The sequence below is a fragment of the Narcine bancroftii genome, chromosome 2, assembly GCF_036971445.1.
Source record: "Narcine bancroftii isolate sNarBan1 chromosome 2, sNarBan1.hap1, whole genome shotgun sequence".
Lineage (NCBI taxonomy): Eukaryota > Metazoa > Chordata > Chondrichthyes > Torpediniformes > Narcinidae > Narcine > Narcine bancroftii.
Genome location: NC_091470.1, coordinates 361131967 through 361150795, shown reverse-complemented (window position 1 = coordinate 361150795; position 18829 = coordinate 361131967). Strand labels below are relative to the sequence as shown.

Sequence of the window (18829 nt, the reverse complement as noted above, 5' to 3'; positions counted from 1 at the left end):
CAGTCTGAAACCAAAACAAGCAGGAAGATTAAATGTTCTTGGTACACAGATGTCCTTTCTTCAGATAACAGCATCTCTGGCCCCTCGGTGGAATTTAGCTTATGTCTGCTGATTCTAAAAACAAGCAGGTTCTCAGCCTTGCAGAACCCAGAGCTCCAAGTTTAAAAAAAAACAGGTTAGAATCTTCCATTACATTCCACCACTTGGTCACAGGCTGTCAGACACGAGACTTGACAAGTATTTGAGTACAAAAAGAGCGTAAAAGAGAAATTAAAATTACAATAATCACAAAAACAAGCAATAAAGCGAGCAACCAACGGAGAATAGTGTGGCCCAACCCCCCAAATGTACCAGCTAACCATGAAAAAGGATTCCAACCAAGGCTCACATTATCCTTGTTGGCCACAATACCCAGACACTGGAGCTCACGAACAGATTTCGAAACATGCTGAACAATAACATATTTATATAAGCTGCACTTGAGGCGGGTGACCGAGGACTTCCTTGATGTAATGCATTGGACCGTGTTTCCCACGGGCAACTCACTCGGAACGTCCTCGTCATTACAAATCTAATTGTTGGCACCAAAGCAGCTGTTAAGCCAGATCACCAGGAGCGTAAAGCGGAGAACCTGGAACAAAGAAGCCTGACACATGTCACTCACGATGCCGTAAGCATTCAGTGTTTAAACAGACTAAATCATCCTGTCCCTCAATAGCTACCCACCGAGTGTTACCCTGGGCAGGTGTCACTATTTCTCCTTTTACAGGAGGGCCACTACCTGGTGGTTCCACCCATACCTTTTGTCCGGCATTCTCTGGCTCGGGAATGGGGGGCAATTACGGTTTTTCCTCTGGAATAGGCTGTAGTTCAGAAGTGTGAAAAAGTCGGTGGAAAGGTGTACCTCCTTTTAAAGGGCGATGATTCAAATTGTCGACTGCCTGCTGCAGCACATGACACCACCCCTTCAGGGTTCCCAGTGTGTTAACAAACAAATTTGTTCCTTCAGTAAGCCATTCATTCGTTCAACTAACCCAGCAGCCTGCGGGTAATAAGGAATATGGTGAACCCATAAGATACCGTTGTCATTTGCCCAATCACAGATTGCCTTCCCGGAGAAGTGCGAGCCATTATCAGACTGAATCTCCTCTGGTACATCATAACGAGAAATTAAATGATTTAGTCCTTGGATAGTACTAGCTTGGTCAGCCTTCTTGGTGGGAAAGGCAAAAACCAGGCCCAAAAAGGTGTCAACCATTACTAGGACGTAACGTTTACCCAAGACAGGAATAAATATGCTATACCACAAAATATTCTTTTTTTTGTTATTTTCAATTAAGAGTGTATTTAAGGGATAAGCTTGGACCAAATATGTTTTTACCTGGTTGTACCAAAATTGAACTTACTAGGAGAGGAATTGTTAAAAAACAACTTGTATATCTATGTTATAAAAGCACACAATGTGGCAAAGGCAGAGATACATAACTGACGTTTTGTGCTTGAGCCCTTCATCAAAGTATGAGAAAATGCTTGAGTGTCAGAATAAAGGAGTGGGAGGGGGAAGGGGTGGCAAGCAAGAGATAATAGGTGGAGAAGGGAGGGAGGGGACAGCAGTACTGAAGGCGATGGGGTGGAAAGGCACTGCTGACTTGGTGAAAGAACTGGAAAGGCAGGAAATGGGGGAGGGGGAAAGAAAAGGCAAGCAGGTTTAACGGACAGCAGTGAAATCAATGATCATGCTGTTAGGAATTAAAGTACCTTTAAAGAAATTGCTCGAGACAAAAATTGAGAACAAAGAACATTTATTACTACAACAATGCAAAGTTGGGTGCTTCCCCTTACCCTGGGAATACACACCCACACTGGGGCTCACCCAACTTTTATACAGTTGATTTCAGTGTAGGAATACCCTCCCCCTTACATTCTTCTGCCTCCTGCTGGAGAGGTTTGGCATTAGGCAATCCTGCCTGCCTACGTGCAATTTCAGTATACTTGGAGAACCAGGGGGGGTTATCCTGTCGGTGTCCCTTCATGTCATTGTCCTTATTCACACCTTCCTGATTCTCGGGGCTACAGTCTCTTGATATGCAGAGTTGACTCATTCTATCTAGGGTTGGCTAATTTCATATGTATAAATCTGTGTATGGTTAGCTAATTAGAAATGTATGACTTGGTACTTCTGTCCAGGGCTAGGAGACCCTTATCTGATCCAGACTACCTCAACTTCCTACATTCTATTGTACCTTACCATTCCTTATCTTAGTCCTATGGTCTTGTCACAAAGGATAGAAGATTCTTATGTTAATCGTGCTGACTCTGCTTTCCTGCATCCTAAGCCACAAACTTATCCTGTTTGAACTGGTTTCAGCCATTTTACTGATGAACTTTAGTTTCTTCCATGTTCATAATTTTAGGTCAATTTTCCCATCTCTCACAATGCCACCTGTCTGGAAGGTGCCCAGATGGAAAATAAGGTGCTTTTCCTCCAATCTGTGGCTGGTGTCAGACTCTGGCTTTACCCTACCCTCAATTAGTCTGAGTCCAGCGTGCTTGTTGATGAAGTGATAGGGGAAGGTATTCGGTTCAACAATCAGTTTATTACACAGCACAAGAATAAAGCTTAACAGAGCTCAGGTTCAGTCACCTGCTCAGTGACCTATTCCCAAGACTGACCCCTACTGTCCAGTGTTGTCTTGATCAGAAATCAATTCTTACCCCATATATTTCTAATTATTTCTTTGTACTCATCTGGCCATAGCCTTCTGTTCTACTCAACACCTCCTTATGCCTTAACCTTCCTACTGAATTGGTTTATACATTTTCTTTGTCTCTGACATTCTCAGTCATGGTACTCTTTGTTCTCGTTTGGCCATAGTCTTCTGTTCTACTCAACACCTCCTCATGTCTTGGCATTCCTCCTAGATTGGTTCACACATTTTCTCTCTTTTGTGTTTGGAGACAGCAAATTCTGCACATACTATACTCAGCCAACTTTGCTACATACTGTGGCTGTTACTTAATTTCATTCCTATTTCCCTTAAACAGTATACTTGAAGTAAATAGTAAATTGTTACATAGTACTGGATTAATGAATACATAATGAATAGTACATAGGCATATTTTCTATGATTACTTAACCCCTTGGTTCTGTGAGAAACAGGAGTACCTTCACAGAAATTGCTCGAGACAAAAATTGAGAACAAAGAACATTTATTATACAACAATGCAAAGTTGGGTACTTTCCCCTTACCCTGGGAATACACACATACTGGGGCTCACCCAACTTTTATACAGTTTATTTCAGTGTAGAGGTACCCTCCCCCTTACATTCTTCTGCCTCCTGGATGAGTTTGGCATTAGGCAATCCTGTCTGCCTACGTGCTGTTTCTGTGAACTTGGGGGACAAGGGGGTATCCTGTCGGTGTCCCATCATGTCATTGTCCTTATTCACAAACCTGCCTTTGTCCTTATTCACACCTTCCCGACTCTCAGGGCTACTAACTTCTTATATGCAGAACTTGCTAATTCTGTCTAAAAGGCTAGAAGACCCTTATCTTATTCAGACTAACTTTACCTACATTCTATTATCTATCCTTATCCTAGTCATTCTGGCTTTCTTCATCTCATATTTTCATATTAGTTTTACTCATCTCTCACAGTTCCAACAGTGGTCAGGATGGGCAATCTCCCAGTGGCCAACTACTTCAATTCTGGGTCACACACCCATGCTCCCATGTCTGTCCATCCCCTTATGTACTGTCCCATCCAGACCTCCCGCAGATTGGAGGAATAACACCTTATTTTCCGTTTGGGCACCCTCCAGACAGGTGGCATGAATATTGACCACTGCTTTCCATTATACCTGCTTGCCATTTCTTCTCCCTCCCCCAATTCCTGCCTTTCCAGTTCTTTCACATAGACAGCCCTGCCTTTCCACTGCCCCCCCCCCACCTTTAGTGCTACTGTCCCCTCCTTCCCTTCTCCACCCGTCATCTCCTGCCCTGCCACCCCCTGCCCCCTCCCACTCTTTTATTCTGATGCTCACCGGCACTTTCTCATACTTTGATGAAGCCCGAATCGTCAGTTATGTATCTCTGCCGTTGCTATATAAAGGACACTGTTTGACCCGCTGAATTTCTCCAGAATTGTGTGTTTTTACTTCAACCAGTGTCCACAGAATTCTGTGTTTTACTTCTTGCATCTATGATATATTTATTTTTACAAGCAGTAACTTCTAAACAAGGACTTCATAAATCTTGACAGATGGGAAACAGATTTGAATATTATAATTGATCAACAAATATGGGAAGATTAATGTAATATGATTAATATTAGATATGGATTAGTCCAATATAATTTTCTATATCAGTTATACCTTACACCATAGAAAGTGAAATCAGATTTCTCTGAGCAATGTCTTAGATGCAGTGCAGATGTAGGATCTTTCTTACATTCAACTTGGTCTTGTCCCAATGTAAGGCCTTTTTGGATAGATTTATGAAATTTTTTGGAACAAGTTACAGGAATTGATTTTCTGCAAAGTCCTGATTTATTTTTATTAGGGAATATTAAAGGTACAAGACCTAAATTAAAATGATCAGTTTATTAATTGGAATGTGTAAAATTACCTTGAGTAGTAGTGAGGAAATGTATTGCTGTCACTTGGAAGTCCAAGACATCTTTGCTTATGTTAAGGTGGCACACAGAGATACAAATTTGTATTCCTTTGGAAAAAATTACATAAAATTTGAGAAATAAGTATTCTACATTCATATAAATTTGGTACCCTTACGCCCAAATAATATTAAATTTATAATGATATCTTTCCCATGCACCTTGACCTGTGAGATTCTCCTCTGAGTAGTTATGAAAAATTTTGAGATGTGTGCCAGGTGATGCTTCTCTATGCAATCCAAAAACTCTTTCCATTTCTTTTTTCTCTTTTCCTTTTATACTTATAATTTTATATTACCAATATTATATTTTTTGAGGGGGAGGTTGGGTGGGGAAGGGTTTGTGGGATGGGGTAAAAATCATCATGTATTTTGGTTCTTTGAAATCTGTAGTATATAAACATTATTGTTACATGTATGGAAAAATTTTAAATGAAATATCTTAAAAAATGGAAAACAGGAGAAACACTGGGCAGGGCTGGCAGTGTCTGTGGAAAGAGAAACAGGGCGAATGCTTTAGATCAAGAACTTTTGTATTTTGAAGTTACTTGCAAGTTGTAGGGAAGTATGGACAGAAGTATAAATTGCCCCCTTTGCACCTTCCTCTGCGCCCACACATCACCACCATTCTGGGTCCAGAACAGTCCTTCTAAGTAAAGCAATTCTTCACTCTGTATCCGTGCATCTACTACCACCTTTGTTGTCTTCTCTACATTGGAGAGTTTGGGCACAGACTGAGAATGCTTTGCTGAGTACCTTCCTCTGTCCACATCAATGACATGGATCTCCCAGTGGCCAACCACTTCATTTCCATGCCCCACTCCCATGCTGACATGTCTGTCCATGACATCATGTACTATCCCACAAAGACCACCCGTAAATTGGAGGAACAACAGTTGATTTTCCATCTGGGCACTCTCTAACCAGATGGCATTAACACTATCTTCGTTGGTTTCTATCGTTGGTTTCTGCTAGACCACTCCGCATTCTCCCTCCCTTCCTATTCCCCCAGTCTTCTTTCCTCTAGTTCTCCACCCCCTTCCCTCTCCATTCACAGAGCCATCCCCCTCGTGTTTGCTCAAGTGTCCTCACTCCCTTATTCACTTTTTACCTCTCACCTGTGGGACTGTGCTCCTCCCCTGCCCCTTTCCCCACCATTTTGTTCAGGCATCTGCCTACATTTTGCTCATACCTTGATGAAGGCTCAAGCCTGAAACGAAGGTTATGTATCTTTATTTTTACTCTATAAAGTACAGGTGTAACTGCTTTACGAATACTCACTTTATGAAAATTTGCTTTTTTAGAAAAAACCTGTATTCGCTATCCAAAATAAATTTGAATGGGTTTTCGCTTTTACAAAAATAGCCTTCATTAATAGTGAATGAGTCTACACTTTACGCCATTTCAGCTTACGAATGAGAGATCTTATAGAAATATATAAAATTATGAAAAGGATAGATAAAATAAAGGTAGGAAAAATGTTTTCACTGGTAGGTGAGACCAGAACATAGCATCAAGATTCAAGGGAGTAGATTTAAGACAGATGAGGAAAAACTGTTTTTCCCAGAGAGTAGTGAATCTGTGGAATTCGCTGCCCAGGGAAGCAGTTGAGGCTTATTTAAGGTTCGGTTAGATAGATTTTTACATAAAAAGGGAATTAATGGATATGGGGGAAAAGGCAGGTGGGTGGAATTGAGTCAATGATCAGATCAGCCATGATCTATTGAATGGTGGAGCAGGCTCGACGGGCCAGATAGCCGACTCCTGCTTCTATTTCTTATGTTCATAGATACACTCTACTTTTGTAAAACATGGTATACCTGTGCACTGTTTGACCTGCTGAGTTTCTTCAGCATTGTGTTTTTAGGTCAATCACAGTGTCTGCAGCCTTTCGTAATTTACTCAAGAGACCAGACACTGGAATCTGGAGTGAAAGATGTGTTTTTTTTCTCTCCAGATTTCCACATCTGTCATCTCTTGTGTCTCCAAGACAATGTAAGGTTTCTTATAGAAACACAAAAACTATAGATGCTGGAATCTTGAGCAAAGTTCAAAGTTTAGATTTATTGTCAGAGGACATATGTGACATCACATACACTACAACCCTGAGATTCTTTTCCTGTGGGCTAAGCACTTACTGGTAGTGTAAAAAAACTGTACCCAATGTACATACGTAAACAAATTAAGAATTGTAAAAAAAACTGAACTGTGCATTACAGGGGGAGAAAACAATAAAGTGCAAAAGTAACAGTCCTTAAATGAGTTTATTGTTGAGGAGTCTGATGCTGGAGGGGTAGCAGCTCTTCCTGAACCTGCTCTTTCCTGATGGCAGCTGTGAGGACAGAACATGTGCTGAGTGGTGTGGATCCTTGATGATTGCTGCTGCTTTCCAAACAGCAGCGTTCCCCGTAGATGTCCTTGATGGTGGGGAGGGTTTTACTTGTGATGTTCTTGGCTGTGTCCACTATCTTTAGGAGGGCTTTTCGCTGAGGGGTATTGGTGTCCCCATACCAGACTGTGATGCAGCCGGTTAGCACCCTTTCCACCACACATCTGTAGAAATTTGGCAGGTTTCTGATGTCATACCAAAGCTCCACAAACTCCTAAGGAAATAGAGGTGCTGATGTGCTTTCTTCACAAGACCATTAATGTGTTGGGTCCAGAGATCCTCCAAGATGTTGACTTCCAAGACCTTGATGATTACCAGATCGTACATGCCTGGCTTTCGCCTTCCTGAAGTCAACAATCATCTCCTTGGTTTTGATGACATTGATTGCAAGGCTGTTGTAGGTGCACCATTCACAGGGCCAGACTATTTTGCGCCCTAGGCTGGGCTGAGCGTGGGGGGGAGGTGCTGACCGTGGTGAGCCCGGGGCGAGGGGTGGGATGGGGTAGTGACTGCGCTGAGCAGTGGTTAGGCGGGGTGTTGTTGACCAGGTTGAGCTGTGGGTGCAATACCTGATGTGAGGTTCGACTTGAATTGTACTACTTTCTCCCTCCATCTTACCAGTGCTTATAGAGGTGCTGGAGCCATTGGAATCTCTCTTCAACAGTGCCCCTTGAGGAGTTGGCCTAATGGTAGTGCCAGCCATGACCATTCAGCCAAGTTTTCAACATTTTATCCCGTTTGCTTTTAAAAAAAAGGCACAGTAATAAGGAATCTCTAGCCTCAGACTGTCACAGGCGACGCCTCATATGCCGTGTGTCCTGTGTCAAGCGCTGCACCAAATCCCTGTGTACCCACTCTACCTCCCGTCCCTGCCACTGTCGGACTCTGGCTTTACCTTACTCTTAATTTAGTCTATGTGTAGTCTGAGTCCAGCGTGTTCTTTGAATGAAGTGATAGAAGGTATTCGGTTCAACAGTCAATTTATTACACAGCACAAGAATAAAACTTAACAGAGCTCTGGGTCAATCGTTAGTTCATAGGTCACCTGCACAGTGAGCTACTCCCCAAGACTGACCCCTATTGTCCAGTTGGCTCAGTTTATATAGATCAACCTTATCATACAGAACAAAAGTTGGCTTCCTTTGCTAGATTTCATTATCATACAGAACAAAAGTTGTCTTCCTTTGCTAGATCTTTTTTCATAAGGGTTATCACAAGTCATCTCCTGTTTTGCAGATATCTGGGGTGTAGCACTCCCATCTTAATCCTCCAGGCCAGACTATCCTGTTGTGTTGATCAGAAATTAATTCATCCCCAGATATTTCTAATCACCATTCTGTTCTTGTCCGGCCAATTTCTGCTGTTCTCTTTAACACCTCCTCCTGCCTTAATCTTCCTCCTAGACTGGTTTTCCATTCCCTTTGTTTCTTGCGGGCCATTCTTTGTTCTGGTCTGGCCTGTGTCTCCTGTGCTACTCCCCGCCTCCTTCAGTTTGAGCATTCCTCCTAAATCGTTTTATGCATTTCCTCTCCCTGTATTTGGGAGCAGACCATTTTGCTCAGCCAACTTTGCTCCATGCTGTGATTGCCACTTAATCGCATTCCTCTTTTTCCCTGAACCATGCAGTAAATATAAAATTATTAATTAATAATTTCTTTCATGTTTTCACCCCTAGATTCCAACACCACCCAACTCTGCCCTCCTCCTCCTCCACCCCGCCCCTTCCCCCCCCACTCCCCCACTGTCCTGCATGCTCTCTCCTTCCCCCCCACTCCCACCCGCCCCCCTCGCCCATTTCTCCACTTCCCCCCAAGGCTCAGCTGGACCACGACTGGTGTTTCTCATGTGGAAAGTACGAAGCAAATCGGTTCGTGCCCCTTTCAAGGAGGGTAACAGCTCCAGAAAACAAGTTGCCAAAGATTCTTGGACTTTTTTTTAAACCCCTGGTGGCCAAAATCTGGTGATTTTATTGTGTTTTCCTGTCAAGGATGGAAGTGTTTTCAAGGCCAATTTTGTGGAATGAATTTTTTGGTGTTTTGTGACCATCTTGTGGAGCTGAAATGAATCAAACCCCGCCAAAATATTTTTGAAATGGCTCCAAATCCTTTGCCCAATCCACACCAGCCGCGGGCGAGGCGTGCGCGGTGGATCCTGGGAGCCGTAGTCCTCTGCGGTCGAAGTCAGGGCACGCCAACGCCCGGCGTTCTCGCGGTGGCAGAGCTGGCGCGTGCGCGGGGGCCGGTCCTTCGCCCACTGCTCGCGCCCCGGGCCGGGCGCGGATGAGGGCGTGCGCGGTGGATCCTGGGAGCTGGCGGAGCTGGCGCGTGCGCGGTGGATCCTGGGAGCTGGCAGAGCTGGCGCGTGCGCGGTAGATCCTGGGAGCTGGCAGAGCTGGGGCGTGCGCGGTGGATCCTGGGAGCTGGCGCGTGCGCGGTAGATCCTGGGAGCTGGGGCGTGCGCGGTGGATCCTGGGAGCTGGCACGTGCGCGGTGGATCCTGGGAGCTGGCACGTGCGCGCTGGCCGGTCCTTCGCCCTCTGCTTGCGCCCCGGGCCGGGCGCGGATGAGGGCGTGCGCGGTGGATCCTGGGAGCTGGCGGAGCTGGGGCGTGCGCGGTGGATCCTGGGAGCTGGCAGAGCTGGCGCGTGCGCGGTAGATCCTGGGAGCTGGCAGAGCTGGGGCGTGCGCGGTGGATCCTGGGAGCTGGCGGAGCTGGCGCGTGCGCGGTAGATCCTGGGAGCTGGCAGAGCTGGGGCGTGCGCGGTGGATCCTGGGAGCTGGCGCGTGCGCGGTAGATCCTGGGAGCTGGGGCGTGCGCGGTGGATCCTGGGAGCTGGCACGTGCGCGCTGGCCGGTCCTTCGCCCTCTGCTTGCGCCCCGGGCCGGGCGCGGATGAGGGCGTGCGCGGTGGATCCTGGGAGCTGGCGGAGCTGGCGCGTGCGCGGTGGATCCTGGGAGCTGGCAGAGCTGGCGCGTGCGCGGTAGATCCTGGGAGCTGGCAGAGCTGGGGCGTGCGCGGTGGATCCTGGGAGCTGGCGCGTGCGCGGTGGATCCTGGGAGCTGGGGCGTGCGCGGTGGATCCTGGGAGCTGGCACGTGCGCGGTGGATCCTGGGAGCTGGCACGTGCGCGCTGGCCGGTCCTTCGCCCTCTGCTTGCGCCCCGGGCCAGGCGCGGATGACAGGTTTGTTTGGATGCAGGAAAGCGCTGCTTTTTTAAAAAACAAATATAAGGAAAGCGACCAACCCTCAGTAGGTGACGTGGCTTTTTATTATTGAGGGGGATGGCCGGAGTGGTGGCGTCCTGAGGGGCGAGGGGGCGGCCTTGGCTGCGGTCTTTGCATGATCCCTCCGGGGGGGTCGGGGGGCGTGGCCAGAGGCTGCAACACCTCGGCCTAAGTTGGCCACCTGAGACATGAAAGTTATTAAAATTGGATAAAGGGGGGGGGGGGGTCACAGGGGAGGTTATTATGAGCCTAAATAGTTAAAACACATCGCTGGAGAAGCTCAGCAGGTCACTTTATACATCATCAACATTTTGGGATTGAGCCCTTCATCAAGGTATAAATTTACCCAAGCCTGAAACTTCGTTATTTGTCTTTATCTTTGCAATATAAAAATGCAATTTGACCTGCTGAGTTTCTTCAGCATTGTGTTTTTACCTCAACCACAGTGTTTATTTACTTGTGTCTTTCTGCTGCGAAGAAGGTCTGATATAATAGCATGAAATGGTGGGGAGGGGGGGGGGAGAGAGGGAAAACCTAAATAGCAGAGAAGAGAAGGAGAGAAAGTTCTTGTAGGAGGGAGGCCGTCGAAGTTGCGCGGGAGAAAGTTCTTGTAAGAGGGAGGCCGTCGAAGTTGCGCGGGAGAAAGTTCTTGTAAGAGGGAGGCCGTCGAAGTTGCGCGGGAGAAAGTTCTTGTAAGAGGGAGGCCGTCGAAGTTGCGCGGGAGAAAGTTCTTTTAGGAGGGAGGCCGTCGAAGTTGTGCAGGAGAAAGTTCTTGTAAGAGGGAGGCCGTCGAAGTTGCGCGGGAGAAAGTTCTTGTAAGAGGGAGGCCGTCGAAGTTGCGCGGGAGAAAGTTCTTGTAAGAGGGAGGCCGTCGAAGTTGCGCGGGAGAAAGTTCTTGTAAGAGGGAGGCCGTCGAAGTTGCGCGGGAGAAAGTTCTTTTAGGAGGGAGGCCGTCGAAGTTGTGCAGGAGAAAGTTCTTGTAGGAGGGAGGCCGTCGAAGTTGCGTGGGAGAAAGTTCTTGTAGGAGGGAGGCCGTCGAAGTTGCGCGGGAGAAAGTTCTTGTAAGAGGGAGGCCGTCGAAGTTGCGCAGGAGAAAGTTCTTGTAAGAGGGAGGCCGTCGAAGTTGTGCGGGAGAAAGTTCTTTTAGGAGGGAGGCCGTCGAAGTTGTGCAGGAGAAAGTTCTTGTAAGAGGGAGGCCGTCGAAGTTGTGTGGGAGAAAGTTCTTGTAGGAGGGAGGCCGTCGAAGTTGCGCGGGAGAAAGTTCTTGTAAGAGGGAGGCCGTCGAAGTTGTGTGGGAGAAAGTTCTTGTAGGAGGGAGGCCGTTGAAGTTGCGCGGGAGAAAGTTCTTGTAAGAGGGAGGCCGTCGAAGTTGCGCAGGAGAAAGTTCTTGTAAGAGGGAGGCCGTCGAAGTTGTGCGGGAGAAAGTTCTTGTAAGAGGGAGGCCGTCGAAGTTGCGCGGGAGAAAGTTCTTGTAGGAGGGAGGCCGTCGAAGTTGCGCGGGAGAAAGTTCTTGTAAGAGGGAGGCCGTCGAAGTTGTGCGGGAGAAAGTTCTTGTAAGAGGGAGGCCGTCGAAGTTGTGCGGGAGAAAGTTCTTGTAGGAGGGAGGCCGTCGAAGTTGTGCGGGAGAAAGTTCTTGTAAGAGGGAGGCCGTCGAAGTTGTGCGGGAGAAAGTTCTTGTAAGACGAAATTGTGCACTTTTGGTTCATGTCGTGCATTGCTAAGGTGGTGAAGGCTGGATAGGTGGAATTGTCGGCGAACTGGGATGTGCAGAATAAAGAGAGGAGGGAGAGAGGAAAGTCGAGCAAAAAGGATCAATCCTAATGTGAACAAAAGAATGAGCTTTCTGAAGTTGAAGAATTTAACATTGAGTCCTGCAGGCTGCAACATGCCCAGACAAATACTACAGTATTGTTCTTTGAGCTTCTATTTAAAATCTGACTGTCTTGTCCAGTCTGGACTGGGGGAGAATGCATACATACACAATGCAGTCAATGCTTAAAATGTTCTCAGAGGTAATCCACTGCAAAGCACTCTGTTCAAGGACATTTGAAAGTGGACTATAAATGCAACTTTGTCATTGATATCTCTGCCCTGTGCAAATTTACTCATCGTAACCCAGTTGATCAGAGCCTGTGCGCTAGTGATTTATTTAAGGAGTTCTTGTCATAAACATTGGACTGAAATTATGGACTTTGTAAAAAAAAATACACGATGGTATGCATTATATTAAAAAGAGATAATTAGACCAGAGATGGGAAGGTTCTTCAGCAAGAAGGTGGTGAATCTGTGGAATTTTTTGCTGCAGGAGGCTGCAGAGGCCAAGTCATTGAGTATATTTAAAGCAGAGATTGATAGGTTCTCTGTTAGTAAGGTTTTGGGGAGAAGGCAGAAGAATGGGATAGCAGCCTTGATTGGGCTGAATGGCCTACTCTTGCTCCTACACCATAATAAATACAAAAGGTAGTGATGACACTGTCTGCCTTATGGTGGACAAAAGTTAAAGAATTTCATGCATGTTACATTCTAAATGTAGTATTATGTGACAATAATGGATCCTTTACTGATATTCACTGGTACTATAGTGAAAAAGTGGTGTTACAATAGGGCAGGCCTTGTTGTGGGGGAAGGGGGAATGTACTTCAACGTAGAGGTATTGAACTTTTTATATTATTATTGGAGATACAGCACAGAAACAGGCCTGTGCTGACACCCATGTGACTTTTTGAATTTTTTTTTGATTTTCAAAGACTTGTATAAATTTAAACAAACAACACAATCACTTTCAACACCAAAATGATATACAGAGCTCCCCTCCTTGCCCCAATACAACTGAAAATAAAGTCATAGTGTTACAAGCCCAAAGTACCCCAAAACCCAGCAGCAATAGACATTCACCAAGACAAGTGGTCTTTAAACCAAAAGTTATTTTTAATCAACTTCAAACATGAAAATAGAATAAAACTTTAACTTAACTCTATTATACTATATACTGACCCAAATTACCCCCTTCTAATTCTAAGCGCACGTGTATGTAATGTGAGTGTAAATTCAAGAAAATTTCTTTCGTTTCTTTGGTTCACAGTTCAATCTCGCTTCTCCTTCTTCCAAATTCTCTGGTTGCAGGCAATCCCCATACTGTACACAGAATTTAACATGTATAAAGTTCACTAGGCTTGGTACTTGAAAGGTAAATGTTTACCGCTCAGGAAGGTTCTTGTAGGGTTTGCAGAGAGAGATATTTGTTGCTCCAGGATTTCCACAACTGAGATACCACCACTTGTCATCTCAGGGTCTCGTTGATGAAACTTGCCCCATCAGGGTCTTCTAGATGGTAATCTCTTTCTTCAAGCTACCACAGAGTTCCTCTATTTCAAGAGAAACATCAGACAGACAGCACTTCCAGCCATCTACTGCTCTGGAACTTGGTTTCATCAGTTTCAAACAGTTTTCCCTGGATTGCACTTTTCAGTTACTTGCCAGTGTCCCACACACTGACTGACTGACTGAGCTGTTAACTCAACTCTCTCTCTTTTCCAACTGAAAATCCAAAGAGAGCATGTGACCCCACCTTCTCCAGCAAACAACAGGAGTTCTTTCTTCTTCTCAAGTTGTTATCTTGTTAAACAAAATCCAGGAGTGACCTTTCTTTGAGCACTTTGCAGAAAGGGTACTGATAGATAGCATGACTCCAGCAAGACAATGGTCAAGCATTTTATCATGTCAGTTCAATTAACACCTACTTATGAAAGGTGCTTACATTCTCCAAGAAATCCTGCAATGTAAATTCTTCAGACTTTCAAATAAGATCTGCTTTAAAATATGTGACCTAATCTAAATCTTATAAATTCTCTCCAAATATTAATATTGTTACAATAGAATCTGTGAAGACACAAAAACCTAGCAAAAACCAACCAAAGTGAGCAAGTAACCAAAGGTAAGGAATAAAAAGAAAAAAACAACTAAAAGAGCACATCATCTGTGCCACGTCTCACTCCTTGATCCCAATCTTTTCCCTGTTGGGATGGATTGTTCCAATACCCTGATTCCAAAGGGGGCGTAGTCATGTCTGCAAACCAATATATTTCATACAAGGTTGCCAAACTCTGATGAATTTGCCATATTTCCTCCTTAAATTGTATGTGATTTTCTCCAGGGGAATGCAACTCTGCATTTCCATATTCTGTCGTTAATATTTAGTAGGGATTCAGACTTCCACCTGACTGCTATACATTTCCTGGCTTCTGCCAAGGTGATCTTCACAAACTGAATTTGGTACTTGAATAATTTAAAACTCACGTCCATTATGTTTCCCAGAAGGTACAATTCCGGATCCTCTGGAAAATCCACCATTGTAATTTTTTTCAGAATGTCCACCAGGTCCTCCCAGAAGGATCTCACCTATGCATACAGCCAGGTTGAATGGATAAAAGTTCCAATCCCCACACCACACCTATAGCACATTTTTGAGATTTCTGATTTAGATTTATGTAATTTTTATGGTGTGAGGTACAGTTGATGCAGGAAAATGTATTGCACCAACCTGTACCTGGCATTAATAACAGCTGCCATGCTGTCCAGACACAGATCTGACCAGCACTGCTCATGGATTGTTGTGTCCAAGTCTCGCTCCTACCTTTCCCTTAACCTTTGTCAGCCCATCTTCAGGCCCTGACTTTGGAATATGAAATACGTCCTAGAAGTAAATTTATGCACATTCCCCCTTCGATTTAGAATCTCCATGTCACCACACATAGGCAGGGTCATGGATGGTCCCAATTTCTCCTTCAAAAGGATCTTTGTTGCAGAGAGCAGAATAATATTCTATTAAGACATCATATTTATTCCTCAACTGCTCAATTGACATGAGCTTCCCTCGCTTGTAACAATCCTTGATATATCTGAACCCTTACTGGCATCAGATGTCCAGGACCTTATTGTCCAGAGACATAGGTATTAAGTTGTTGTGGGTCAAGGCCATTTTGAGAGATATCCTCACCTTCAATCTAATACATTGATTTATTCCATGACTGAAGTACATGCTTTAATATGGGATTATTCATTTTCTTTGAGAATAATTTGGTGTCCTGCTTATATATAAATTCTCCTGCTATCTTTTCTCCTACTGCATGTAGTCCAATTTGTGCTCAAGAAGGTGGGGAGGTGGGGGGACTTCCTCAAGAGTGAGGCGATAAAGCTCACCTGGGCCGCTAGTCAGAAATTTTTAAATCTGACAATTTTACCCCCCCCCCCAGTTTATAATCCCAAGTCAACTTTTTCATGGAGGTTCTAGCCACTTTACAGTTCCACAGGAACTTTCTGACATATCCGTTGAGCAACGGAATGGGTAACAACTGAAATAGCTACTGTAGCCTTGGCATCATTTTCATTTTAACACAGTTAACTCTGCCCACCAAAGTTATGGGCAGAGTTCTCCATCTACCGAGCTCCTCCTCAATCTTCCAGAGCAAAGGGAGATAATTGAGTTTGTATAAATTGTGCAAATCCTTATCTACATTTATTCCCAGATATTTAATGCCTTCTCCTGGCCATTTGAATTGACTTCTCTGTTGGTATTGTCTATAATCCCCCTTCGTCGGACTCCAACATCCCTTGCAGCGCACGCCCTGGACAGCGATTGAGGTCACAGTGCACCAGGTGACTGACCTCATGCCGTCCTTGAAGGGGCACGCTGAACTTGAATATAAACAGTCGTTAACAACCTTCGGTGTGGCAGCAATGATTTCTGTCAGCTCCTGCAAGCGCCGCAGTACAATAAGTTCAGACTGTTGGTCATTATATCTGGAGCAGTGGTACACCCATGTTCTTACTAACAAGGTCTCCTGTAAGTGGAAGAAGAGTCTTGAATGTGCATTGACTGAAAAGTTTAGAGTAATCTGACTGCAAAATATTTTTGTAATTCCTTCTTTTCCTTCCAGATCTTCCATCATCAGTCGAGAAATTATCAGACTGGAAAGATAAAAATGCAGAGCTTCTTCCTTCAAACTGTCCTTTGGCACTCGAAGCAAGTGTGTAACATCCGACATTGTGTCACTCGCATATTCCCAGCTACGTGTGGGAAGATTCCTTTTCTTATTCCTCACCAGGGACAACTCCTGCACGTTTCTCACCCACTTCTTGCCTTGGAACAGAGCAGGCCAAATTTCCAGACAGAATCGTCATCTGCAAAGCAAAAAGACACTGACGAAACTAAAGTAGTTGATCCCAAGTCTTGGCCAAGAAGTGATCCAGATCAAGAAACTTTGTTGGACACTGTTCAAGAAGCATACTTTTCCAAGGCGAAACCCAATCAAGAAGTAGCTGATGTGGAAAAGGATCCTCTCGATGATCGGTCAATTGGCCTCTTTCAGCGATTCAAAAAAACATTCAAACAGTATGGGAAAGTCATGATTCCAGTGCATTTGGTAACATCAAGCATCTGGTTTGGTACATTTTATTATGCAACATTAAAGTAAGTATGTTACATGCTCAATTTTTGCAGATTTTAAGATAACAGAATAAATTGTCAGCTCCTGATTGGGAGCATTAGAATTTTGTACCTTGAGTTTTTTCTTTAAAAAGCTATTGAATATTAAGTTTAAACAATTTATTGGGCCAAATTAATTTGCCAAAGTAACAGGGTGTCACAGTTAGCATAGTTGGTTAGTGCAACGCTGTTACAACGCCAGCGATCAGGACAGGGGTTTGAAACCCACGTTGTCTGTTGTTTTCCCCATGTCTGCGTGGGTCCCCCCCCCCCCCCCCGGGGGGTCCGGTTTCCTCCCACTGTTCAAAAGTACAGGGGGTTGTAGAACAATTGGGTGTGATCTCTTTACCCCCTTCCCTCTCCATTCAGAGAGCTATCCCCTCCACCTATCACAGCTTTTTCCACTCGTGCCCTCCCAGTCATATCCACCTATGACCTCTTGCTTGTAAGCCTGTTCTCCTTCCCCCCTGTCCTTCGCTCCCCCCCCACCCCCAACCATTTCATTCAGGCACCTGCTTCTATCGTGCTCATACCTTGATGATGAGCTCAGGCCCGATATGTTGGTCTTTACTACATCTTAATCTTTACTACATAAAGATTGCTACATGACTTGCTGAGTTTCTTCAGCATTTTTGTGTAATGCTGCAATTACAGATTTTCTTGTTAATACCTATGTTTTGAATGGCACAACCAGGCCAGATCTCTCCTGGTTTGCAATCTAATGCTGTGTGTATCATTGCAGCCTGTGGTCCTAATGATTGGTGATTAAATCACAACACGACAACTTGGGGAGAAAGATGTGTAGACACGAGTTGAACACGTGACTGAAAGAACAAGTTGTCAGCCATCCATTATTGGAGAAGAGGTGGATACCACCTGCTTATTGCCTGAAAGCTTTGAACCCAATCACATTTTCAGCGACAAAGATAACTCATCGCATTAGCTGGACTGACTTGACAACTCTTGAATGACTAGGTGTAAAAATGTATAGACTATTGTTTAGTAACTCTTCCTTCACCTCAGGTTTTACTCATCTGCCCTTGGAATGGCAATTCAATGAGAGTGATTTGGAGCAAAAGTATTATTCAGCAGGCACCCACCCAAACACCTTTAAAGATTCATGTCTGGGCCATTGAATCCTCATCTGTGGCAGTGACCATTGTATTTAGTCACATGCTGCAGTTAAAGATGAAATTGTTTTACTAATTTTAAAGTTCCTTCAATTGTGGACAGTTTTACAGTAATTGAAGCTGCTATAAAACCTTTAGGGCAGTCCATTTATAGGAACTCATTCGGCCATATTTGTTTAGGCTTCTTTTTATAATATGGCCATTTCATTCGTTTTTTTTCCCAGTCCTATAAATATTTTCTGTTTTAAGTATTCAGCATTCTTTGGAAGGAGGTACACAATATGTTCATGTGTAACTTCCAACATCCTTCCCGCAGTATGTGGCGAATCACATAAATAAATGCCTCTTTTCCCCACCCTTCTCTCAACCAAGAATTCATGTGTCATTTCTAATTCTTCGGTCTGCACCTTCGTGCTCAGACCTGTGGAAAGGGATCTCTTTTTCCTTAGTCTTTACCCTAATTTCAGTGCATTTCTATATCATCACCTCTGCAAGAATTAAGGATCTAATTATTACTACTTTCAATTAGATTTTTACTTAAGGACTTATTTTGGACTTATTCAGTCGAAGAATTATGACTTGGAATGTGAGCAATAAAATTGTGGTATTTACATTTTGAAAACTTGACCATGTGACCATTTTGGTTGGATGCAGGGGAGGATTTCAATATTCTGCGCCAAAGATCTTCAAAATACCAATATACACTGGTGAATCAACTTTTTGCAACTTAATTTTCTAATTTTCTTAACTTTTCATTCTTCCAAAAATTGTAATGGACCCATAAAGCATTATTTCTGGCTGACAGATATTAAGAAAATTAGAAAAAAGAGTTGCCCTTTTGAAGGGGCACTGAATTTAGGAACTTTGAGTTTCCATTCTTGTAATGTAATATGCAGAACATGTAACTGAATAGTCCATTTAATTCCTCGA

At 44.3% G+C, this 18829-nt stretch overlaps 1 protein-coding gene across 10 annotated transcripts in view; it reads left to right on the top strand.

Annotated features, from left to right (window-relative positions):
- Positions 1-18829, top strand: part of fam210aa (family with sequence similarity 210 member Aa) — a 44901-nt gene that overhangs the window by 1540 nt on the left and 24532 nt on the right. For 3 of the 10 annotated variants that reach the window (XM_069922484.1, XM_069922485.1, XM_069922483.1), the window contains exons 2-3: positions 8738-8929; positions 16222-16754. In XM_069922484.1, the coding sequence (XP_069778585.1) occupies positions 8813-8929; positions 16222-16754 (650 nt within the window). In that variant the 5' untranslated portion in view covers positions 8738-8812. Of the gene's footprint in view, positions 1-8737; positions 8930-9341; positions 10315-14161; positions 14220-16088; positions 16128-16221; positions 16755-18829 lie in introns of those variants that run through there. The other 7 variants (XM_069922490.1, XM_069922489.1, XM_069922486.1 and 4 more) reach the window with 6 other exon arrangements.